This window comes from Chionomys nivalis, chromosome 9, assembly GCF_950005125.1.
Source record: "Chionomys nivalis chromosome 9, mChiNiv1.1, whole genome shotgun sequence".
Lineage (NCBI taxonomy): Eukaryota > Metazoa > Chordata > Mammalia > Rodentia > Cricetidae > Chionomys > Chionomys nivalis.
The window spans coordinates 54,675,639-54,700,231 of NC_080094.1; the positions used below are offsets into that span (position 1 = coordinate 54,675,639).

The 24,593-nt window shown below is 50.6% G+C and overlaps 1 protein-coding gene across 2 annotated transcripts in view; it reads right to left on the minus strand.

Moving 5' to 3' along the window:
- Positions 1-111: 111 nt before the first annotated feature.
- Positions 112-24,593, minus strand: part of Mapkbp1 (mitogen-activated protein kinase binding protein 1) — a 53,813-nt gene continuing 29,331 nt past the window's right edge. Inside the window, exons 3-31 of one of the 2 annotated variants that reach the window (XM_057780575.1) lie at positions 15,659-15,721; positions 15,413-15,470; positions 14,537-14,707; positions 14,014-14,151; positions 13,636-13,818; positions 13,413-13,430; positions 12,941-13,101; positions 12,232-12,421; positions 11,584-11,730; positions 11,194-11,369; positions 10,443-10,534; positions 9,739-9,864; positions 9,381-9,451; positions 9,123-9,244; positions 8,643-8,718; positions 8,447-8,558; positions 8,075-8,138; positions 7,774-7,908; positions 7,479-7,615; positions 7,240-7,295; positions 5,930-6,166; positions 5,586-5,752; positions 5,276-5,421; positions 4,981-5,172; positions 4,728-4,812; positions 4,200-4,483; positions 3,374-3,970; positions 2,873-2,958; positions 112-2,296 (exon numbers count right to left, since the gene is read on the minus strand). In XM_057780575.1, the coding sequence (XP_057636558.1) occupies positions 2,069-2,296; positions 2,873-2,958; positions 3,374-3,970; positions 4,200-4,483; positions 4,728-4,812; positions 4,981-5,172; positions 5,276-5,421; positions 5,586-5,752; positions 5,930-6,166; positions 7,240-7,295; positions 7,479-7,615; positions 7,774-7,908; positions 8,075-8,138; positions 8,447-8,558; positions 8,643-8,718; positions 9,123-9,244; positions 9,381-9,451; positions 9,739-9,864; positions 10,443-10,534; positions 11,194-11,369; positions 11,584-11,730; positions 12,232-12,421; positions 12,941-13,101; positions 13,413-13,430; positions 13,636-13,818; positions 14,014-14,151; positions 14,537-14,707; positions 15,413-15,470; positions 15,659-15,721 (4,318 nt within the window). In that variant the 3' untranslated portion in view covers positions 112-2,068. The remainder of the gene's footprint in view (positions 2,297-2,872; positions 2,959-3,373; positions 3,971-4,199; positions 4,484-4,727; positions 4,813-4,980; positions 5,173-5,275; positions 5,422-5,585; positions 5,753-5,929; positions 6,167-7,239; positions 7,296-7,478; positions 7,616-7,773; positions 7,909-8,074; positions 8,139-8,446; positions 8,559-8,642; positions 8,719-9,122; positions 9,245-9,380; positions 9,452-9,738; positions 9,865-10,442; positions 10,535-11,193; positions 11,370-11,583; positions 11,731-12,231; positions 12,422-12,940; positions 13,102-13,412; positions 13,431-13,635; positions 13,819-14,013; positions 14,152-14,536; positions 14,708-15,412; positions 15,471-15,658; positions 15,722-24,593) is intronic. The other variant, XM_057780576.1, reaches the window with a different exon arrangement.

Sequence of the window (24,593 nt, forward strand, 5' to 3'; positions counted from 1 at the left end):
AAGAGAGCCCGCCCCTATTTCCGCTCTAGGCTCGCAGCCCCGCCCCCATCTCCGCCCTCGCCCCGCCCCTCAGGAGGTGCGACAAGCGGCGCTTCGGAGTTTTCTAGCCAATTAACAAATGATTGTGTTTATTGACAATTTCATACTTCGGTACAAACGAGACTTTAAAACAGCCCCGCCCCGTACAGCCGAGGAGGAGACAGGCGCCACAGTATAAAAGTTATAAATAAGGGGCTTTTCAAAACTGGGATGGGACAAATCTGGACGTGGGCGGCTGTTGCCAGAGGCCTCAGACATGCAAAGAAAACTAAGCGCCGCTGGCCACAAGACCCCATCCATGCAGGGTAGAGGCGCAGGGAAACACCGGCTCCCTCAAGAAGGGTGCTGGCTAAGACCCTCTAAGAACCTGGCAAGTCAGGGCAGCCTTATTGCAGTGGACGGATTTCTAATCCTCTGGATGACAACGGGTCGGCCCTTAGCCGATACTGTTCTTCGGGCTAGACGTTTGGCCAGGCGGGTAGTAGGAAAAAAAAAAAAAAAAAAAAGGGAATACATGGTTTGGGTGTACTTAGGACACTCCAGCTGAACCTCCAAAACTAAGCACCCATTAAAACCGTTTTTTAGCCTCTGCCTCCAGAGCTTGAAAGGCGCTTCGGCAGGTTTTTGTTGTCTAAACCTGGTGAAATGTCACTCTGCCATACCTGATGCAGAGGGAAGGAGGGCCCAGAGACACATAACTCACCAATTCTGTAACTACGTCACTACTTGTCCCTACCTACAGCCTGCCTATGCCTTCTCTTTACCTTCTAACAGTGACCTTAATTCTGTCCCCTACCTCTGCCACCTATCACTTTTCCAGCTTGTCTCTTGCCCAGACCCACCGCTCCACAATCTTCAGCATTCAGTATCTCTGGGCACCCAGCACTGCCTTTGAAAAAGAGCCTCCTCCATGAGCCAGATGTCCCATAGCCATCTCCTGTCAACCTGGCTGTGGACAACCAAGATCCCAGAATTTTAGTGTGCTCCTTTTCATGTTTCTGGATAGGAGTTCTAGCGAAACCAGGCTAGTGAAGTTGAGGCCAAATGTGAAGAACCAGGTACGTGTACCAGCCAGGCAAGTATTCTAACAATGAACACTCAGCTATGTATACAGTGTGTGTGGCCAAAGTCCTAGCAAGATGGGCCAGTGCCTGTAAACCATGAGGGAACTCCCAATACAGGTTCCTGACTGCGCATTGCCCAGGATAGAGGGAGAAAGTGATCCCTGGGGCTTCAGTAGTCCTCTAGAGACCAGGGTTAGAGAATTAAGAAAGCCTAAAGGGTCGAAGAAAGTAGACCAGGCTTTGTGTTTGCCCAGCAGAGGGCTTTACTGTCCTGCAGCAAGATCCCACAACTGGTTCCACAAGGAAAAAGAGGGATGGGGGTAGAAAATGCTGGGCTCTCTTGCAGGGAGAATGGGAGTGGAATGTGGGGGCTCAGGTCCTGATACAACTCAAGTCTTCTAAGGGCTGGGAATCCCCTGGAGGGCCAGGCAGCTCTACCTTTCTCGACTGCCAGGAACTGGGGAAAACCATGCCTGCTTTGGCAGCCAGGAGAGTGCGGCTGGTGCAGGGGTAGAGGCAAGGGTCTACAGCTGGCTTAGGGCACTAAATAGCACATCGCCTTTCATCTCTACCCCGAGTACCCTGTGTATGCTCCACCCCAGGGAGCTGATCCCTGAAGTAACTTCAAATGGCTTCTAAGAAGAGAAGGCCAGCCCTTTCTGATGTCCCCAGATGAGGCAGGCTGCCCTCCTACCCCTCACAGCACCAAGATGACATAGACTCAAGACTGCCCTGCTCATGAGAGCCACTGGAGGGGCTTTAGAGGCAGGAGTCTCAAGGAAGTGAGGCAACAGGGAAATAAATTAATAAATACAGGGGCCCCATGAGGAGCAGCTGGGAAAGCTGTTTTGCCTCTGAGCACGGATCCCTGCCATCCACCCCAGACATTTTCACAGGTTCTGAGGAGCGGAAGAAGAGCTACAGTTTGGAGTGGGAGCATTTCTCTCGGGACAGGCTTCTGGAACTCAGAGTCTGCGCTCCATACGCCGCTCCACAGCTCGAAGCAATAGTTCCGAATACTGCTCCAACAGGGCCTGAGTTTGCTCAGCCCCCACAGCCCCAGGGCTGCCACCCGGGCTGGACAGCGCAGCCCCAGTCAGGGCCTCTAGCTCCTGCCGCACTGAAGAGAAGGTGTCTCTCAGGAGACGGGAGATGCGGCTGTGCTCTTCTGAAGGAGTCTTACAGCTGGTCACCTGCAACAAGAGCACCGCCAATGAGGTGGAGAACCAGCAGAGAATGGGTACAGGAAAGCGGGCTCCACACGGGCCTAGCCTGCCCAGAAGGGACTAGCTAGGAGTTCCACGCATCAGTACGATCAGAGCCACTCTGATCCGTGACCCAGATGAAGGTCCCTCCAGATGAGCAGAACCATCTACTTCTTCTTGACCACTTCTCCCAACAACCCAGCCAGGCTGTACTTCTCCTTCAGAAGTGGGTACTGTTACATCATTTCCTATATCTAAAGAGCCCACACCATTTTGGGATATGAAAAAGCACACTATTAATAGTTACACAGACAACAGGCACAAACTGGGATTTTCTTGAACAAGATGATGTTCTAAGCTACAACCCTGTCTTGATGCTCCAGTTTTTGGCCAGAAATGACCAATAGATAGGGGGTTGAGGCCTGACCTGGCTTCTCGGAATATTTCTGAGTGCTCCCCCCCCCCCCCCGTGTGTAGGAGAAACCCTGTTGCTGTTCTCTCCGCAGTAAAGCATGGAGCGCTGCTGACAGGCTGTCTTCCCACCGCTTGCTGCCCAGTACTCACCAAGCGGTAGAGCTGCACTGCTTGGTGCACATTCCCCTGGAGCTCGGCCACAAGCTGTTCACATTGCTGCAGGCTCAAGGCCAGTTCTGAAGGACAAACACCAGTGAGGTCCAGCTGCTCGTTCAGGCATCCCAACTCGGGGCTCTCAGAGCAGTGCTGTAATCCCCGCCAGCCCACAGGCCCTGCCACTTGCCCATTCTCTTCCAACACCTTTCCTGACACCACACAGACAGAGCTTAGAGGAAAAGCCAGCCCTAGCTCCAGCCCGAGAACCAGCCCCAGCATACGGAATACATTAAAGGGTTGAGTGGATCATAGGGAGATCATGAAGGGTGGCAGGGGTGTCACACCACCAGGAGTGTGACTTATAGACCGAGACAGGAACAGACAGGATGGAGAACGCCAAAGGCTGGATGCACACACATGAGATGGAGTCAGAAAGTGGCCAACAGAGACAGGAAGAAGATAGGATGAGAGATGAGACTGGGGAGCTGTGCACACCTGAGTCCTGGCTCAGGGCTGCCCCTGGCCTGGTGCATTCCATGGGGTTAGGAGTCTTCTCAGGGGAAGGGGGCTGCAAGCTCTCAGGGTCTTGGAGGAGGGTGCTGACCGGCAGTTGCTGGGCACAGGGGTGGTTGGGGCCAGGATGAGTCTGGTACTCTGTCCTAGGTTTAGGAGTGGTGCCCTCCCCTAGACAGGCCCGCCTTTCCAATGTAGTGTGAGCCTTTCCTAGGCTCGTCAGGGATCCGGATTGTTCTGCTTCATTATGGACTTGGACCTTGGTTACAGGTGAGAATGTGGTCAAGGTAGGACGGTCAGGCAGTGGTTTGGGGATGTCCAGGACAAGATGAGCCCGGCTAGGCAGAGCTAGCTTGTTGAGTGGTGAGGTTCGCATTGGTGCAGGAGCTTGAGGTTCAGCCGCCAGGCCCGGGTTCTCCCCAACAGAAATGCTACGAGCTAGCTTGGCTGCAGAACTGGTGGTGGGGTTCTGGCAGGAGTGGGGCTGAGATGGGTAGCTATCAGCTTGTGGCAGGGATCCTAAGCTGCCCTGGATCTCCACCTCTCGGAAGAGCAGTGGACGTGATGAAGGCACCTCATCTGCACAGAAGACAGGGACAGATGCAGGTCACATTGTGGGGAAGGTATGCCAAATGCTAGGGCTCAATCCCTAGTTGCTACTTTCCCCCTGAACATGACCACTCCAAGGGACATGTAGTGACAAGTACAGAGATACACCAGGGCCACACTGGGCCCTCCTTCCTCCAGCATGCCCACATACATGGCCGTATTCCCCATAGCCTGGAGTGGAGCACACCAGGTTACTTACCCTGTGGTATTAGACTGTGCACAGACTGGGCTTTCTGGAGTCCAGCTAAGGAGCGGGCTGGAGCCATTTTCTTGGGGGCCCAGCTGTTATCCAGGTTGTTACGCCGTCGTGGTAACAGCACAGGAGCCACCTGCTGGGGGCCGGAGTTGCCAGAAGAGGGTTCCATTTCTGGGGGTGCTCCTGGGGGAGTGGCACCACTGCCTTTCTGCTGGTCACCAGATACCTGTGACACCTGGTCAGATCTTGGTATCAGGACCAAGCTTGAGGAGGATAAAGATGGTTCCCTACAGGGAAAAAGGGTTTAGAACGGGTCCAGAGAAGGCTCAGTGTTTTCCTCCCTTTAAAACTGCCCGATGCTCTCACAGACAGAGAGGCACCAGGAGAGGACAATCACAAAGCAAGACAGGGTTTGGGTGAAGCCACTAGTTCCAAAGCTAGGAGCACTTTGTACCCTTAGGGAGAGGACGGAAGGCTATATGCTATGCCAGGTGCAAGAGCCCCAGGCTAGCAGAACCACGTGGGGTATACCTGAGGGGTGAGGTCTGCACTTGCAGCAGAAACCGTGATGAGATGCTCCGAGACTCTGTCCTTTCTAGGACCCGTGCTGGACCCCCTGCAGGAGGCACAGAAACCATGAACTGAATCAGAAGTTAAGTTCTTGCCTCAGGTCTTGCCTCTTCTTAGAAACCTAAGGCACTGCCTTCCATACCCTCCCTTTCAGGTAGGCATGGAAGGGAGGCGGGCAGACTCCACTGACTGACGGTTGGCCCACTGACCACACCTGGAGCAGACCCATTGGCCAAAGTCTCAAAGTGCTGTTTTAAAAACTGCTCCTGGTCCGGCGTATGAGGGCTGCCTTCTTGTAGCCCACAGAGGCCAGTGCCTCCCTCCTCTTCTTCTTCATCACCCTCTGCTGGCTCTTCAAGGTCTGAGGAGATGCCATCCACACTTAGGGGCTCTGTGCTCTCAGAGTCTGGATGTGGGGGAGGGGAGAGGCATCCGACTGTACCCATCTGTCACAGGTGCTCCCCGCCCCCGCTTCAGTCAGTCGTCCCTTCCTCACACTGCAGCCTTACCTTCATTGGGGTGCTCAGGACTGGAGAGCCGGCTGCTACTGTAATCCACAGAGCACGCGCTGTCGGGACTGTGCTTTTCCGAGCCCCTGATGCCTGAGTAGAATCTTCCTAGGGAGCCTCTGCTTGGAGCCTGCACCTGGAATGCACTGCCAGGAAGGCAGCAAAGACAAGGAAAAACAGTAAGCCGGGGTCAGCAGCTCCACTGAGGTGGCAGGCAAACCCTTAGGGCCTGGAGGTCAACCATTGCCTAACTGAAAAAACTCAGAGGGCTTCATGGCCTTATGTGCTCGGGCCAGGGCACAACCCTTGCCTGGTATCCATGGTGGGGCTGTCCCCGGGCTCCGGGTAGACAATACCCTCTTCAGTGGGTGAAGGCTGCAGATCTTGGGCAAAGACACCTTCTTCTTGTGACAACAACTGAATAATGTGGGGGCAGGAGCAGGGCTGGGAAGCCTGAAGCCGAGGGGCCTTTTCCTTCTGGAAACACAAAGAAAGGAGCACCTAGGAGGGCTGCTGATGCGAGAAGAGAATGTTGAGAGGAGGCAGAGTTGGCAAGAATTTGGTGAACACCAGTTCTGAGGAAGCAGAGTACTCCAGCTCTGGGAAGAGGCAGCAGAAGCCAGGCTGGGCTCTGGCTGGAGAAAGCGAGCTCACCTGGACAGCACATGAGAGCGCGGGGGCCTGCGGACCAGGCTTCCCAGGACCAGATGGGGACACAGCCAGTGAGTCCTGGCTTGGGCCTCGAGGGCTTGGGGCCAAGGTCTCCAGCTGTCTCAAGTCCAGCATGGAACGAACACTCAGCTCCACACCTGGCTGAGCCCAGCGCCCTCTTCTTTTGGGTCCTGTGTTGGCTACAGGGGTTGAGCCCAGGAACTCCATGGTCTCTTGCTCCTGGTGATTGTAGGTGAAAAAGGAGTAATAATTAGAATCACACTGTCAATAAACAAACATACTTGTATATATAGTCTGCATGCCTAGCACCTTCCATGTACTAGTTCATCTCATCTTTACAGCAAGGCTACAGAGAAGGCCACACCATTATCCCAGGTCTTACAAGTGACGGAACCACAGCACAGATTTCAGTGACTAGCCCAAGCTCACGGAGGACAGTAAGTGGCCTGCAAGCCAGCCTGGCTTTAGAGTACATGCTCTGAGCTGCATTCTAGACAGGATATCTAAAATAGGAACCCTTCTAGTTTCTACCTCTACCTGGTGACTTATATAGAGCTAGGGTTCTAAATAATCCTGTTCTCTCAAGACACCCATCAGAACCCTGAATCTCTTCACAGCAGTAAGGACAAACCAACAACAAAGAACTGAGGCCCGGCATAGCCAGAGAGTACCAGATTCCACATCACCAACGGAGCGCTAGACTCAAAATCCCAACTTGGAACATGCGAGGGCTGGGCTGCTTTGGGGCTTGCTGAAAATATCTCGCCCTCTCTGCCACTCTGCAACAGTCACAGCCACAGGTCTTGTAGCCTTTCCCTCTGACTGTTCTGAACTTACCTCCTCACTGGAGTCTGCAGAACTATAGTGTCCCTAGTCTTCTACTTGCTGGACCCTTGCTCTCCTGGACTTTCGTCCCAACCATGTGACTCAGCATGTTTCTACTCCCCAGCACATGCTGCGTGTCTGTTACTGTTGCTTTGCTCTGTTCAAGCAGAGCGTGGTGGTGCAGGCCTTTAATCCTAGCACTCAGAGGCAAAGGCCCTGTGGATCTCAATGAGCTCCAGGCCAGCCAGGCAGACACTTGCTCTAGAACAGCTAGTCATCTGATACAAGAAGGAAGACTGGTGCTCCCTTAGCCCTCATCCCAGACTAGACATAAGGCCTTCTCTGGAGACAGACTGGAGCATGTGGGCAGATCTGATACCCAAATGCCTCATGAGGCGCAAGGGACTCAGAGGCTACCCCTTCACTTCCAGTGACCTTGGAAGCACATTTCAGAGATGGCCACTTACCCGACTCATTTCCCAGTGGGACAGGCTTCGGAGCAAGGCTGGACTGGAGACCGAGGCTAGACAGAAACAGGCAGTCAGAAGTGTTTCCCACCTACCCACCTCTGGGACCAGGAGCCCACAGCATCCCCTTCCCCGTGTGATCACTGTGAGGGCCCAGTTTCTTTAGCCTGTGGTCCAGATGGGCTCATCTAGCCACTACACTAGCTGCGCCGTCTGCCTCAGCCCTGACTGCCACAAACCTGGCTCTTTCTTGGAACTCTTTCCAAGAATGGGTAGAGCTGGCAGTTCTTCTTCTTCAGTCCCCTCTTCTTCCCCCTCCTTGTCACTGTCTGAGGAAAGGGCTGGTCCAGGAGGGGGAGCCACTGGAGCCTGGTGCCTGAGTTCAAGACAAGAACATGGGAGAGGCTTGTGCATGAGAAAGAAGGTCTAGGGAGACACAGGAGCTGCTGAATACCAGGTTCTAAGGGAGGAGGAACAGGGACAGCACACCAAATGATGTGAACAATGGGCAGAGCCAGTCTCTGTGCCACTTACTGCTTGGGTCCAGAAGCCCTTTGGGGAGAGGTTGGTCCTTGCTGCTTGGCCCCTCGCTGACGCTGGCGCAACTCAGCCAGGCGCTGCCTCATGCTGATGGTCATCTCAGAGCTCAGGCGCCAGACAAATATGCAGCTGGGGGGAACCACAGCATGTGTGAGAACTCTGGAGGTAGCAACGCCAGTCTTCCCCAATTCCCATGAATTGGTAAAGAGATCCAAGCCACCCTCCACTGCCAGGTCAGGCTTCACCAAGAACAATCCCTATTTAGACCCACTTCCCAGAGACATCATGAGCTCACCTGTCCCCTGACACAGAGATGAGATGTTTGCAGTCGTTGCTAAATTTCATGCCAGTGACAATCTCTGTGAAGAGTAAAGAATATGGTCTCTGAACTGCCATGGAAGCCTAACCAAATCCCTGCCTGTTCTACAGTGAAGATGGGCACTGACTGCAGGGCAGGGGCAGACTCTAGCCACACTTAGGGGCCTTTGCTCTAAGAGTCTGAATAGGAAGGGGAAAATACCAACCACACTGTCCCCTTCTGCCTGCAGGGCTTCCTACCCTGGCTTCAGTCAACCGTGTCCTCCCAGGGCAGATGGGCAGTCATAGGGTGACAACAGACAAGGGAACAAAGTACAATTCTGGATGGGGAGGTGAGCGCTGCACTTACCTGAGTGACCAAACATAGTGGCCACACACTCGCCTGAGGAGAAGTCAAAAATGGAGAGGTTCTTATCAGAACAGCTGGTGGCAATGTAGATCCCTGAGGGGTCTGTCTGCACCTGGGAAGACACACAGGGAAAGAGTGGGGAAGCCACGCCCTCTTCATTCAGTACCTCTCTATCCTGGAGCCGCCTGGCCCTTACCTTAATGAGAGTGCCGTCCTCACCCTGAGAGCCTTTAAACAGCTTTTTCTGCTTCCCGCTGCTGATGTTAAAGATGCTGTGGAGGAAGGACTGCTCACATTAGGTGGGGTACAGCACAGGTGGCACAGACCTAGCATTCACCCCCTGTTCTAGGAGACCCTCTTGACCACCCAAGGGCTACTCTCTCAGGTAAGGCATGGCACTTTGTTGCCTCAAAGAGGGACAAAGGCCCAGACAAAAGGACAAATATGGGGACAGAGCTGCATGAAAGAATGTGGCCCCAAAGTCTGAGAAGTGGAGGCCAGAAAAATGACCCAGGGGGTAAAGCCAGGCCTGATGACTTAAATTTGACCTGCAGGACCCATGTCCTCTGATGTCCACATACTCACCGTGGTATGTGCACACCCTTCCCTGCCGTCCCACACAAAATAAATAAATTAAAAATGAGTTTTTGAAAAAGTCTGAGAAGGGAATGCCCACCGAATATTTCGGTCTTGGCAGCCGATGGCCGTGTACTTCCAGCTGGGCTCCACATCCATGTCATAGAGGGTTGTCTTCCGTACCACGTGGTGTGTTCGCGTAAACTGTACTCCTTCTCCAGACTACAGCAGGGAGGACGTGGGCAGGCCACACCCGATGCGTCACCAGGTCATAGAGCTTGTGTTGCCTCCGTTCACCTCTTATAACCTGAGACCCTCTTGCCACCCCTGCCCTGCCAGGGACACCCAGTGGCCTTACCTTCTGTGCAGTTCGGAAGTAAATGCTCTTGTCTGCGCCACAGCTGATCATGCGCACTTGCCCATCACTAGCTATGGGGGACAGGGACGTGGATGCTTCCACCATATGAAGGCAGCCTTTCTTCTGCCTCCCTTACTTCCCCCAATCTAGCTACTCTACATGGTGGACCAACCAATTAAAACAGAATGTATTCCACTAACCCTACATCCTCACCTCAGCCCAGCCTGTCTGACTCAGACTCTGTATTCCACCTGTCTTCCCACCTAGCCTCAGGTACTTTCCAATACAACCCCCGCCCCCCACCAGCAGACAAGGTGGTAGGTGGAGGGATGTACAGCCTCCGTTTCCCAGGCCCCACCTGCAAACTTGACAGCAGTAATGGAGGATGAATGCTCGTCCAGAGTCTGCTGTAGACTGTACTCCCGCCCAGCATCCAGCACATGGATCAGACGGTCCCGGCTTGCTGACGCCAGCAGCTTCAAACCTGGAGTTGGAAGAACCCCATCAGCTCACATGAGCAGACTCTTAATGATGCCCAGTAAAGAGCCCCAAGGAGATGGCGTCTCATAGCTGTATAACCATGGAACAGGGACAGGGCTACCCTGTGGTAGTTAGTTTGAAAGAAAATGGCTCCAAAGGGAATAGTACTATTAGGAGGTGAGGCTTTGTTGGAGTAGGTGTGGCCTTCTTGGAAGAAGTGTGTCTCCGTGGGGCTGGGCTGTAAGGTTGCTTTTGCTCAAGCTTCACTTAGTGTGATACTCAGACCACGTCCTATTACTGCCAAGATGAAGAACTCTCAGCTACCTTTCCAGCACCATGTCTGCCTGCATGCCCCCATGTCCCACCATGATAATGGACTGAACCTTCGAACTGTAAGAGTTGCCATGATCATGGTGTCTCTTCACAGCAACAGAAACCCTGACTAAGACATACTCTTTTCTTAAAGTCCTACAAAGACAGAATGATCCAAAAGATTAGAGGACTCAAGATAATCAGGAGCCAAGACAGTTATAAATGGCATTGGCAGGGCAAGAGGTGCCCTGTGCCAGAGCTAGACCTTACCTGTATCTGGCTTAGAGTACTCCAGGCACAGGATCTCAGAATCATGGGCTTCCACCTTGAGCATCTCACTCAGGGACTGCAGTTCATGTACCCTGCAAGGATGAGAAGTCGCTGTCAGGCTGCAAAAGGAGGACCTCCTTCTGTTACATCCTTTCCCCACCTTTAAAAAATACCTTAAAGCTTAAAGAAAACTTTAGATAGTACAAATGTTCTATATTTCTCTTGTCCAGTTCTTCTTACTTAATATGCATAACAATAGCACATTATAAGAGCCAGGGCATTTGTGATTAATTAAATATCATTCCTGTGTCACCATTTTCCCCATGGTCCTTACAAGAATCCAAATGGCATTTAATTATCACTCCTCTTTAGTTTCCTGTTTCCTTACCTTCATGACCTTGACATTTTTTGAGGAACACTGACAGTTACTCTGTTGTATGTACCTCATTTAACTCATGAGTGACCTGAGTTATATGCATTTTTTTTTGCATTTTTTTTGAAGAACACCACAGAAACATAAAAAAAAAATGTCCTTCTTAGAACACTGTGCCACGAGTTTCCTCATGCTGCACATGGCTGTTAACCATGCCCACTTACTGAGACTTCTTTTCCTGAGCTTCCCACCATAAGCTCATTCTTTCCCTTTTAGGGAATATTTTGCTGCTGAGTGTTTTGGGGGAAACAGCTCTCCTAAAGCACTGTCCTTGAAGGACCCAACTATCCCAGCCACCATGCCCAGAACTGACATTACCTAAGCGTCCCCATACGGTCTCCTGAGGCCAGGTGTTGTCCATTGGGGCTGATACACACAGAACGGATGCCTACTCGGGGGTCCATCAGGGACCCATCAGCTTTGTCTCCTCCAGGCAGCTCAGTGTCCAGGAGAGCCTGAGTGTTCCCGTCCACATAGATGATCTTAATGAGATCCTAGGGGAGGGCAGGAAGACATGAGTGAGGCAATCCAGCAGGACAGCTGCAATACCGAGGACTGCTGGGTAAAGATCAGCCCTTGGCTCACAGGGCCCAGCCAAACAAAAGCTGAATGATCAAGATTGGGGAAGCTGGTTCCTGAAAACAAGGTCAAAATCTGTAGGCATGGGGGGCGCTGAATATGAAACAGGGGCCCAAGCCTCTGGCTCACATTGCTGAGGATGTTTCGGTGCAGAGTAGAGCCATGTACCCCAGAGCTCTCTGTGTTCCACAGGCGGATGGTGTTGTCTGAGGAGCAGGTAATAAAGGAACTGGGGGGCAGACAAGCCTGATTGCTGTCCTTTACCTCGGGGTAGACCTGAAGGGACAGAGGGGAAGAGTTAGGCTCCATTTGGGGGGCAGTTTTGCCTATTCAAGGAGATGGAAATGGGATTGAAATCCAAGACAGAGCACTAAGACTTCTGCAGACGCCTGACGTGTAGTAAGGAGACAAGGTATACATACACAGTGAGAAAAGGCCCGGGAACCTAGCGCCCTCTATGTGCCATAATATCTCAGTTACATTACATTGTTTCATTTCATTGCTACAACAATTGCATGGATTGGGTACATCATTTTACAGTTAAGGAATCTGGGGCTTGGTTAAGTTCAGTAACTCATCCAAGATCCCTGAGCCCAGGGTGAGGCAAACCTCAGGCTAGGCAGAGGCACACAAGAAGAAGCTGATATGCACAGGCACTAACATTCAAACTCTAGCCCCAGGGTCTATGGCAGGGAAGCTACTGAACCCGAAAGCTGTTCTTGGCGCTCTCTGTCCTCTATTGTCACGATGCTACTCCAGCAAACCTATCCCACATACCTCCACACTCCAGACACAGGAGGAATGATACAGAGCTGAGTACACCTTGCCCACTTTCTTGGGGTCTCTCACATCCCAAACATAGATGCTGTGGTCGTTGTACACACACGATAGCCACTGATTAGTTGGATCAAAAGTCAAGGCAATGGTGTCTGGGTACCTAGCATTGGCCCCTCCAGAGAAAAGGCGACTGTGGGAGAGAGAACAGAGAGTTACAACAAAGAAAGGGATGGAACACGGGACAGTGTCTCCAGACCTACAGATCTGGCTACTCCCTCCAGCACCTCAAAATCATCGTCATCATCACCATCGTCATCTACTGAGAGCACATGCCTAACCATAAAGTCACCAAACATCACTCTTTCCCTTTCAGCATGACTGGTGGCTGTGTCTTTATCCCAGTGCTTAAAGACCAATTGTAAAATTGACCCCATTCCCCATTTCGGCTTCGATCCCTTCAGTCATTCCTAAGATCACCCTCAACCAAACAGATTGATAACAGCTCTTCCCGCACTCACTAACTGAGCCAATCTGTCGTCCTTCACAGTATACAGTCTCCTTGGTCCTGACAAAGACCAAGAAACCCAGATTTCTTTGTCTACAAAGGTGTTCCAGGCGATCGTTAAGCACCGATACATTTTTCATTCTGTTCCCTGAAGTACTGACTAAAATTCTGAATGGGACTGTGGGCGGGCCCCACTTAGCTCACCTGGCCTCAGTGATGCTGGCAATGTCTGTTCCCAGGGCATGGGGTCTGGGTAGGGTACTGAGGAAGTGCAGGTTGGAGGGGTTGAAAAGGCGCACTGTGCCATCGGCACAGCCACAGAAGATGTATTCTTGGCTCACAGAGATGCAGTGGGCCACAGTGGTCTGTGGGCAGAGTAGCACAAGTCAATAACGATCACCTTCCTATTTAGCCTTGTTTGACCATTGCCACGCCCTCTGCAGCAGTCACTTGTAAGGAGAGACAGGCCAAGGCAGGGGCAGCCCCTCAGCTATCATCCAGGGTGCCCTCCCTCCAGCAGCATGTGCCCAGAAGGCCTATAGCCCTGTACAGTTGGGAAGTGGGGTGAAAATCGGGGACCCTTCTAGGCATCAGAGGGGCCAAGATGCTAAGGTAGGAAAATCCCAGAAAGGAGAAAAAACAGCTGAGGAAGAGAGGAAGACCTAGGAGCACTTACTGTGATGCTGTCAGTGTTCTGAGCACAAGAGGAAAGCAGGGGAGAGAGATGAGAAAGAACAAGAGGAGGCAGTCATACAGGTCATGGGACCAGCCCTGGGTCTCCTGGAAATCCAGCCCCTCTAGCATGCACGGAGGCCCAGCCCTAGGTCTAGAGCCCCAAGGCCAGTTCTCCCCTAATTTGAGATATAACTGAACCCTGTCCTGGAGTCAGAGTTACTTACTCTTAGCTCCACCCATTTGTCCAGAAGCCTGCGGTCGCTGAACTCGCACAGCAGCCCGGACGACGTGATACAGAAAGTGCTGTCGGCCTTCTTCCCGCGGCCACAGGCCACATCCGTGAACAGGTTGTTTCGCAGTTCCCCCAGCAGCCCCGAGCGGCCCAGCAGGGGCACAGTGGCGTTCACCTGTGGAGATATGCCATTGCACCCATCTACCCCTGGAAATGAGGTGCTCAGGAGGGGAGGGCAAGCACAAGCTCCCCTACTCTCTAAGACTATTCCTCAGCCCAAGCAGAGCAGACCCGTCCAGAACTTGTGACTGGTAAGCAGCCATGGGCAGCTAGCTGGAGCAGTATCCAGGGGGGCAGAGTCTGTCCTCACCTTTGAGGTCTTACTGTCGTCAAGGTACCAGAATTTGATGTGCCTGTTGCCTGCAGTGACAAAGTAGCTGCAGTCTTCAGAAAAGGACACTGCTGTCACCCGACTAGATACTTTGTTGGAGGCCACAACTATGTTTTTCTGGAGGAAAAGTTAAAAGAAGAATCAAAGCTCTGACCCTGGGGACTAAGAGGGGTTGTGAGAATGGAGAAGAGCTAGCAAGAATTTCTACTTAGGAAACAAAACAACGCAACTTTCTAGTATTTACTGATCAGAAAAAAAAAAAGACAAGCAAATCCTTTTCTAAACGAATTCAAAGGTTTAACTCCTCCGGAGTATGGAAAAACACAAAGCCAGTCCCTTTAGCCCCTTGGTACCCAGTGACTAGTTTCTATTTCAAATTCTGTTCAGGAATGAGATGGAAATCAGTGAAGCAAATGAAGTTGCTCAAGTCAGCAGTTCCCTGCCCCCCCCCCGCACCAGAACCCCAGGAGGATGCCAAGGCCACCCCACCCAGCCCACTCACCTTCCAGGCCCACACGTTGACAATCATATCATGCTGGTAACCCACAGACACGATGTACTTGGCACTAGGGGAGAAGGCCACACAAGCCACGCCATACTTATGCTCCTGTAGCTCTGCTACCTGGTTACGTTCAGCCACATCCCAAACCCGCACGGCAGGCATGTGCCCACTCTGTAGAAAGCAAGAACGTGCACGAGTGAGAGCTATGGGAAGGTGCTGTGTAGCCTCCTTGGGCTTTCGCCTCCTCGGCTTCTAAACACTGCTTCTGCAGTGGGTCTCTGCTCAACAGCAAAGATCAAGACAAAAGACACGCAATAAACATTTGGGGACACTCATGAGGACAAGACTAGCCCAGGCCTCTGTGTCTGAATGACTCTGGTAAGCAGCCAGGCCTACGAAGGAGCACTGTCTCCTACTCTGTCTCCTTGTAAGACCAAGGGCTGTGTTCCTGGTGTGTCCAGCAGGAGGCACCTGGAGGTAAGAAATAGTTTAGGGTGGTGGTTTTCAAAATGTGTCTTTAGCCATCCCATCCTGTTAGAAGCTACAGCCAAGAGGTGAGAGATGGCTTCAGCATGGAAAGGCATTTGACAAGTCTGATGACCTGAGTGAGATTTCCACGCTCCCTTCCCCACACAAAAAAATGAGTACGTATTTTTTGTTTTTTTTTTTGTTTTGCTTTTAAAAGAAAAGCTACTTGGGAATCCTGGGTTACAGAATCACACAACTTTGGAGCAGGGGACCAGCTGTGAGCACTTTAGAAAGCCCTCGCAGTGACTCTGATCACACTAAGCTTACGAACAACTCCTGAAGACATGATAGAAGCCAGAGGGACAGCACCCTAAGTGGACATAGGATTGTTGCCTGTTCCTCACTCACCTCTCCAGTGACCAAGTACTTGCCATCAGGGGAGAAGGCGAGGGCAGTAATGGTTTTCCTACAAGAAATAGGGCAAGCTTGGTTGGACCTAGGAAACTAAGCCCCCCACTCCCACACTCCCTTCCTCCCTCCTTCTTGTGTAGTTTCCAAAGGCAAGGCCAAAAGGCTAGGGGGTCTACAGGGCACTTCCTATCTGGCCTCAAGGCCAAACCTTGTCCCAACCCCCTGGAGGCCACGCCCACATACCTGGAACTATTGAGGATGTGCTGTTGTTTGTGTTTCCGGGGATTGAACAGCACAACCACGCACCTGAGAAAATGAGTGCGATGTTAGGCTTAGTTCCGCCTAACCTGGGCCCACCTGGGACTGCTGGTCACCCAGCAGAGGGAACAGATCAATCAAGCTCTGAGATTCTTCACCCAAAGGGTCTATCTCAGCAGCTTCAGGTGGAAGCCCATTCAACAGGACCCTAAGTACCAGCCCCATCTCTGATCACGCCCACAAAGGACAGCAGGGATACTTCCCACAACCTTCACACACACCTCAAAGAAAGAACACAAGACGGAAGAATAAGTGATTTGATCAGCTCAGGCCTCAGCTTGCAACCAGTTTTCAGGCTTAGAGCCATGTCTTAATCATTGTTATAGATGGTGTGTCTCCACCTACTGAATAAGAAAGACCATGGGGCTAGGCAAGGCACCAGAACTGTAGGGAGGCCCAATAAACTGGAGGTGGAGGGAGCAGAGATAGCCTGAGAGGACCTGGGAATGACTTGAGAATGCTACAGAGCTTCCGGCCGAGCCAAAGGAAGCCTGGGTTTCAGGGCCTCAGCAGGGCTTTCTGACCACCAGACCAAGGCAAGTGGAGATGCTACACCCATTTCAGGAAGAAGAAAAAAGGGTTGGGACAGGGCTTCCAGATGGGACCAGATCCAGACTGACTGCCCAGAAGCATATCTGGGGAGGGGAGATGCAGCAATATGCCAGAGGCCAAGAGTCAGACAGTGTTCTCAGCAGGCCCCTTGGTGGTAAGCAGGCCCTAGCCTGTTGTCCAGCTGTCTAACCTCTTGGCATTGGAGTAGCTGACAGGGGCAAGGCTGGAGGCTGCACACCATAGAGGGGAGGAGGGAAGAGCAGACAGAGACTGCACTGGGAAACTACATAGAGGTGCAAACTGATAACAAGTACTTAGCGTCACGGGCTCAATAAACTAATCCAATATACAGAACACACATGTTCTCTGGAGACGCTGGACCTTTGGTGGAACCAAACATGTCCAGAACCAGAACTTCTACTGACCAACAAATCTGAAGTCTTGAATCTCACCACCATCCATTCCCTCTCCCAGCCTTCCTCCCTCATCCCCGCTCTCTCTTGCTCCCTTTTCCCTATTCTCTCTTTTCTCTTCCTACATCAACTTCTGATCTTCCAAGTCTCCTTTTTGGGGGCAGGAGGTTTGAGACAGGGTTTCTCTGTGTAACAGCCCTCACTGCCCTGGAACTAGCTCTTGTAGACCAGACTGACCTCAAACTCACAGAGATCCGCCTGCCTCTGCCTCCCGAGTGCTGGGATTAAAGGCGTGCGCCACCACCACCCAGCCCAAGTCTCCTTCTAAAGTACTATGGTCCAGAAAGGTTTTAAGTATGACAAAAGCCATGTTCATGGGGCACACCTATCGTCCAACATCCAACCAAATCAAGCTTTAACTCTTCAAATGTTCAGTGTGCAATATACCAAGTTTGTGGTGCTTTGACTGAAAATGCCCCCTCCCCTAGGCTCACAGAGAGTGGCACTGTTAGGAGGTGTGGCCTTGTTGGAGTAGGCATGGTCTTGTTGGAGGAAGTGTGTCATTGGGGGTGGACTTTGAGGTTTTAAATGCTCAAGCCAGGCTCATTGTTACTCTCTCTTCCTGCTGCCTACCAATCCAGACGTAGAACTCTCCGCTCGCTACCTCTCCACCACATCTGTCAATGTGCTGCCATGCTCTCCACCATGACAATAACAGACTGAACCTCTGAACTGTAAGCCAGCCCCAGTTAAATGTTTTCCATTATAAGAGTTGGCTATGGTCATGGTGTCTCTTCACAGCGATAGAAACCATAACTAAGACAGAGTTCAAAGCTAGACTGGACTACAAAGTAAAACTTTTCCTTAAAAACATAAAACATGACATAACCCAAGATGGCTCTGGAAATTCTGTACTCTATCACTTCTGAACAGGTGTATGAAAATACACATTAGTTACAATTCAAGACTATTCGGTGTGTGCAAAATAATACCCTCTAGGCTGACCCACACAGAGTTTTCTGTGGCTGCTGTGTTCTGAGCCCTTCCTTATAGTTTGCACTGCGCTGCTGAAGAGCCCCCTATAGGCTCAGCTCTAGCAAAGGTGGCTAGTCTGACAGGCTATGGGCCACTAGCTTTCTGACCAGTAACAGATGAACAAGGGCCCCTTGTTACAGAACTCCTGTGAGTGCAATGATGACATAATGCAGCCAACCACACTCCACATGCAGAACAAGTGGGTGCTGGGGGCTCTGCTCCCTTACGCCTATCACCCTAGAGGTAGGGTAGCTATTAGCAGGGCAGCCTTTAAAGGGCAGTGCATCAGACTGCTTGAAACACTCCAACCAGGTGTGGTGGCACACACTTACAATCCTAGCCCTTAGCAGGTGGAGGCAGGAGGATCAAAAGTTCAGTCATCCTCAACTATACATTAGGTGTGAGATCAGCCTTGGCTGTACAAGATCCTGTTAAAACAAAACAAAGCAAAACGCCCAAACCTTTCTAGTCATTATGTACAAATTCTAGTCTTTATGGGTTACAATTTCTTCTGTTTCCTCCATCTCCTAAGTTCAAGCTCACAGAGGAAATAGGAAGGCGAGCAACACTGTGTGTGTGTGCATGTGTGCATGTGTGCTTCTGCATGCATGCCTGACAATGCTGGCAGAGTGATGACTGGCTACAGGCAGATGAGCCTCATTCACTAGGAAATCTTCAGGCATGGCAGGGAAGGAAACACACAAGGTTCCTTTATTTATTTATTCCTATTTATTCAGACTGGAAACTAACCCCTCAGAGAGAAAGAGAGACACAGTGAGCACACATGTATTTCTCTATGGAAGAGACGTGCCCAGCTCACTTAAGTCCTTTCAAGTACACAGGAAGGCCTATTCTTCAAACACCTGAGAACCCTCTTTGGTCTTCTTAGTGGACTTTTAGCAAACGACTCAGTCAGCCAGGGACAGAAGGGTGGGGCACAGCTGGCATCAGTCCTTGCCAGGCAGAGTAAGCCCTTGCAGCAATGCTCACTGAAATCACCAACATAAGGACTACAGGGTTGGGCTGGCCCAATAGGATGAGTCCTGTAACTTAGAACCTGAGGGCACAGAGAGGTGGCTCATCCTCACAGAGGGAGGGTACGTCCCTTCGGGCCTCAGTTCAGGACACTAGTGCTGGGAAGGGTGGAGCCCTTGGCACCCAATCCTGCACAAGCCCAGGCTTGCTTCATTCTCACAGGACCTGTCTTCTCCCTCTCCCAGAGGCAAAGCCAAAGGAACAGCATACGAGCCATGAGTGGAGCAGCACATACACGAGCAGGCCCAGGCTGTTCAACAACAAACAACGTGTCTTCAAATTTCTTTCAGGCTAAGTAAATCAGAATGGCCTCACAGAGGCATACTGGAGGTCCCTTCATGCACGACTAAAATGCTACCCTCTGATCCTATTATTAAACCTCACTCCCCGTGTCCTTTATTGCACTTTACCACCATCACTTATTCTTTCTCCAATGCATGCAGCAACTTATAATTTTCTACCTAACTTACTTTGTGAGCGGTGCCTATCGCTGCATTTTTCAACTCGGCCAAGAGGTCATTTTTGTGTTTTGTGTTGTGTTAAGTCCCCAGTCCCAGGAAGACAGGCACTCAGTATTAGTGGAAGGTGGAAATAGAGCTTTAAACCAGGTGTGACGGTACATGCCTATAACCCCAGCATTCAGGAGGTGGAGGCAGGGGGATCACAATTCAAGGGTTCCATAACGACTCTGAGTTCAGTATGGAATCCATGAGAGCCTGAGGAAGGGAGAAGGAAGGGAGGGAAAGAATGTGGAAGGGAGGGAGGGAAAGAGGGAAAATGAGAGGAGGGGAAGATAGAGGCAAAGAAAAAGAAATAAAGGAAGAAAGAGAGGGAGAAGAAACTTAGAAAAGAAAGAAGAAAGAGAAAACATGCCTTAAATCTCCAAACTGCTGAAAAGCCGGGCAGAACTCTGACCTCGAGCTGCAGAGGCAGGTCCATGCTTCTCCACATTACAGTCATAGCTCCCTGGTGCCCAAGGGTAGTATAGCGATAGAGATGAAGATCACTGTGGTCAGACAGACTCATCTGCTAATATACAGTGTGGCCTGAAACATGTTTCTTTACTTTCAAAACCCTCAGTCTCCTCATCTGTGAAGCAGATGTTTCTCCCAGAACTGTGGTGGACACCCCAGCCAGCATTTTCACTACAGTCTCTACTGTCACCTTCACCACAGTGACATGTCTCTTGGCATGTCTATGAATTTCCAAAACAGTTTAACTGAGGAGGGCAGACTCACCCTGAATGTAGGGAGCATGAAACCATGGGCTGAGGTCTAGAATTGAATAAAAAGGAGGAAGGAAGCTGAGCATGGATTTCATCTCTCTGCAATGTGCTCAGCTGCCTCACACCTGCTGCCGTGGCTTCCCTGCCTCCTCACACCTGCTGTCGTGGCTTTCCTGCCTCCTCACACCTGCTGCCGTGGCTTCCCTGCTCCTCACATCTGCTGACGTGGCTTCCCTGCTCCTCACACCTGCTGCCGTGGCTTTCCTGCCTCCTCACACCTGCTGCCGTGGCTTCCCTGCTCCTCACATCTGCTGACGTGGCTTCCCTGCTCCTCACACCTGCTGCCGTGGCTTTCCTGCCTCCTCACACCTGCTGCCGTGGCTTCCCTGCTCCTCACATCTGCTGACGTGGCTTCCCTGCTCCTCACACCTGCTGCCGTGGCTTCCCTGCCAGGATGGGCTGTAGCTTCAAACTGTGTCCCAAAGTAAGTTTTCCCCTCAAGCTGCTTTGTCATGTACTCTAGTACAGCAACAAGAGTCTCTGTCTTAGTCACTATTCTGTTGCTGTGAAGAGACACCATGACCATGGGAACTCTTTTTTTTTTTTTTTTTTTTTTTTGGTTTTTTCGAGACAGGGTTTCTCTGTGGCTTTGGTTCCTGTCCTGGAACTAGCTCTTGTAGACCAGGCTGGTCTCGAACTCACAGAGATCCGCCTGCCTCTGCCTCCCGAGTGCTGGGATTAAAGGCGTGCGCCACCACCGCCCAGCGACCATGGCAACTCTTACAAAGAAAGCATTTGACTGGGGGCTTGCTTACAGTTTCAGAGGCTTAGTCCATCATCATCACTGCAGAGAGCATGATAAGGAGCATGGCCATGGGAGAAGTAGTTGAGAGCTACAGCCAGATCCACAGCAGAGAGAGACTGGGCCTCAAAGCCCACCCTTGATGACATACCTCCTAATTCTTTCAAACAGTTTCAGTCCCTGGACGCAGCATTCAAATATGGCTATGGGAGCTTATTCAAGCCACCACAGTAGCTAATAAGTCACCTGGGACGAGGGGTGGCCATGAAGAGACTGAAGTGGTCCTCTGCCTAAGGAATGTGTAAGTGTATGAGCTGCAGGCTGGAGCAGCCCTGAGACGCTGGGAGCAGAGCTTACTGGACTAGTCTGTGGAGTCTGGAATATCAAACTGCTGAGAGAACATGGCAGCTGCGGCCATGAGGACTGTCTCAAGAACTAGGCTAGAGGCTATTGGCATCACAATCAGGCAAAGAATCTAGCTTCATTTTGCCCAAATCCTGAGAACTTGAGTGCAGCTGACTTCAAAAGCAGCGGACTAATTTGCTTTGCAGAGGAATTTCAAGACAGGATAGTATTCAAGCTGAGTTAGGTTTACTGCTCACTGCTCGGATCTGGATCTGCTGGGAGAAAGAAAAGTGCCAGAAAGTTATGGAAAATGTGTGGTTTGGCAAAGAAAGGAATTTGAGGGGATTTAAAGTAGTAGATACAAAGGATGCAGAGAAAGCAGCTGAAATGGTTACAGAATGTCCTGCTGTATTTGGAACACTACCAAAGGGACCCCGAGGGCAAGACCTCACCCACTGAAGGGCCAGCATTCAACAGTGCAAGTAATGGCCACCTGGAGACTGTTTCCCTAGGATAAGCTTCCAAGGCACATGGAAGATACTGCAGCTGCGGTGGGAAGCCTGGCAAGCTGCATCTCATACGAGCAGCAGAACCTGGCAGCATGCTTCTTGTGGTGCTGGTTTTGCAGGTGTGGAAAAAAAGATGCAAAGGTGAGTGGGTCGTGGAGGCTTTCACCAAGGCTCCAGAAAGCTACTAAGGCAAGCAATGTGTGGCAGGGCTACAGCTCCTGCAGAGGCCACTAGAGGCCATTGTGTGAAGCTGGGAAAATGAATCCTAAATTCCAAAGAAGACCCTAGCATATTGGGGCTACCAAAACTAAATGACATCTACCTAGAAAAATAGCAGACATGCAGTGAAGTTGGCCCAAGAGTCTCTGAACACTGCAGGCAGGAAGGCAGCAGAGCTGGAGAGAAGCTGTCCAGCTGTTGGGACTCAAAGGACTCCATGTGTAACTACAATTTTTGGTGTTTGCCACCCTGGGCTTTGGTCTTGTGTGAGCGTCTATTCTTTCTCTGTTCCCAGTGTTCCCGGTAATAGGAATATTACTTCTGTGCCATTTATATTGGAGTATAAAAATTGCTGGGCATGGTGGTACACACCTTTAGTCCTGGCCCTTGGAAGGCAGAAGCAGGTGGATCTCTGTGAGTCTGAGGCCAGCCTGGTCTACAGAGTGAGTTCCAGGACAGCCAAGGCTACACAGAGAAACCCTGTCTTGAAAGTCCAAAAGAAAAAGAAAAAAGAAAGAAAGAAATTTGCTTTTATTTTAAAGGGGCTCATAGCTAAGAGATTGCCTTGAGTCTAATAAGGGACTTTGGACTTTTAAAGGATATTAAGACTGTTAAAGACTATGGAGTGTTTGAAGATAGACTAACTGAATGTATTTTTGGAGTATGAGATTTAAATGAGCCAGGCGGTGGTGGCGCATGCCTTTAATCCCAGCACTCGGGAGGCAGAGGAGGCGGATCTCTGGGAGTTCGAGGCCAACCTGGTCTACAAGAGCTAGTTCCAGGACAGGAACCAAAAAGCTACGGAGAAACCCTGTCTCGAAAAATCCAAAAAAAAAAAAAAAAAAAAAAGAGACGAGGTGTCCTGGTGAAATGCTATTATTCAAACTGATGTGTTTAAGTGATAAGATGATCAGAGGTGGAGTTGTGATGCTTTATCTTGTAAACTTGACACCATGAATCACCATGGTAACAGGTAATGAATGCCTCTTAGTATGTCTATGGGGTGTTTCCAGAAAGGTTTAATTAAGGGAAGGAAGCCTACTCTGAATGTAAATGGCACCATCTCATGGGCTGGGGCCCTGTACTAAAGGGAGAAAACAAGCCACTGTCAGAACTCATGTCTGTGTGTGTAACTGCAGACGCGTGAGTCCTGCCACCTCATGCCCCTGTCACCATGACATTCCCTCCATCTTGAACTGTACCCTCAAATATGAACCCAAACAAATCCTGAAGTTGCTTTGTCAGGTTTTTTATTTTAGCAATAACAAAAGTAACTAAGAGTGCTCTTGGCAATCTTCTTGAAACTAACTAGGAAAAGACTATCCAAGGTTACCTTTTGTAACAGGAAGCTCACATGTATACAAACATATGCTATAGCATTCCATACAGTGAGCTAGTGCCATCCAGAAGCTGATTATAGCTAATTCCCCCATATTTGCTTTAATTATCCCAAGAGATAAAGTGGCCAGTGTGTGACATGGAATACCCCTGGCTGCTGTCCTCTTGAGATACCTAGAATTCAATGCCTTCCAAATAACCCCCTTGGGTCAGGCCATGCGACCCATTAATACCTGTTTATGGGACACTTTATAAAACGCCCCTCCTCAAAAAAGATGAAAACCTAGTTATGAAATGGCTGCTGTGTCTGCACAGATGAGAAAAACATAAAAGACAAGTGCTAACTCCATGACTACACGGCTAGTGATGAGGGGCATCAGGACAGTTTTCTCTGCCCACAGCACTCCAAAGATAGTTCTTTCCCCAACAAGAGGCAATCCTTGTGAGCAGCAAGATTTAAAAGTTGGGACATAACAATGGTTCCTAAGGTCCTGGCTTCCCACTCACTCTCTATTAACCACTAGCTGATTGGTTCCTAGAACAAAACAGTTGTTCTTCCCTTAGATCTTTGCAGCTGACAACACGTCAGCACCACAGCTCACACGGCTTTCTTCTCGTGCTGCTATTGGCTCAAGTACTCCCCACCAAGCCCTGACCACTCAACAACATTTTTTTTCTTTTTGTATTTTACATGGGTGAATATTTGCCTGCAGGGCCAGAAGAGGGCACTGGATCACATGGAACTGGAAGTACAGATAGTTGTAAGACATTATGTGGGTGTTAGGAACAAAACTCAAGTCCTTTGCAAGAGCAGCGAGTGCTCTTAACCACAGAGCCATCTCTTCAGCCACCCAATCTAACACCAGCATCCTCTTTAGCTCCCAGTTATTTATGTGCTGTCTCTTTCATCACCCTGACTATTCTCTGATCCTCCCTTGCTCACTAACTTCTATAACTCAGTTTAGGAGGAGATTCTGTGGCTCCCTACATGTCCATTTTATAATGCCAATATGGGTGCACTCAGGAAAGGAGTTATCCTCTTCTCTCCACTGAAAAACTCTCCAAGAAGCCTCCTCCTACTGGTATAAAGGTCTAATCTCTTTGCAGTTCCTGCCCCAGGAGTCAAAAAGCTGCTCTGCTCAGAGTGCTCACCAGGTTATGCTGGCTGTGGGGCCACGGTCAACCAGCCAAGCAGTCAGAGAACTATGAAGCCAGCTAGGGGTAAAAGCCCAGCTCAAATAAGAGGGTTCGGCTGAACCAGGGTCCTCAAAGAGACTACATAAGGACTACATTAGCATCCTAAAGTAGGGGCATGTGATAGTTAATATTGTCAGCCGGACAGGATAGAAACACGATCTATAATCTATAAGCAACAAGATCTACAATC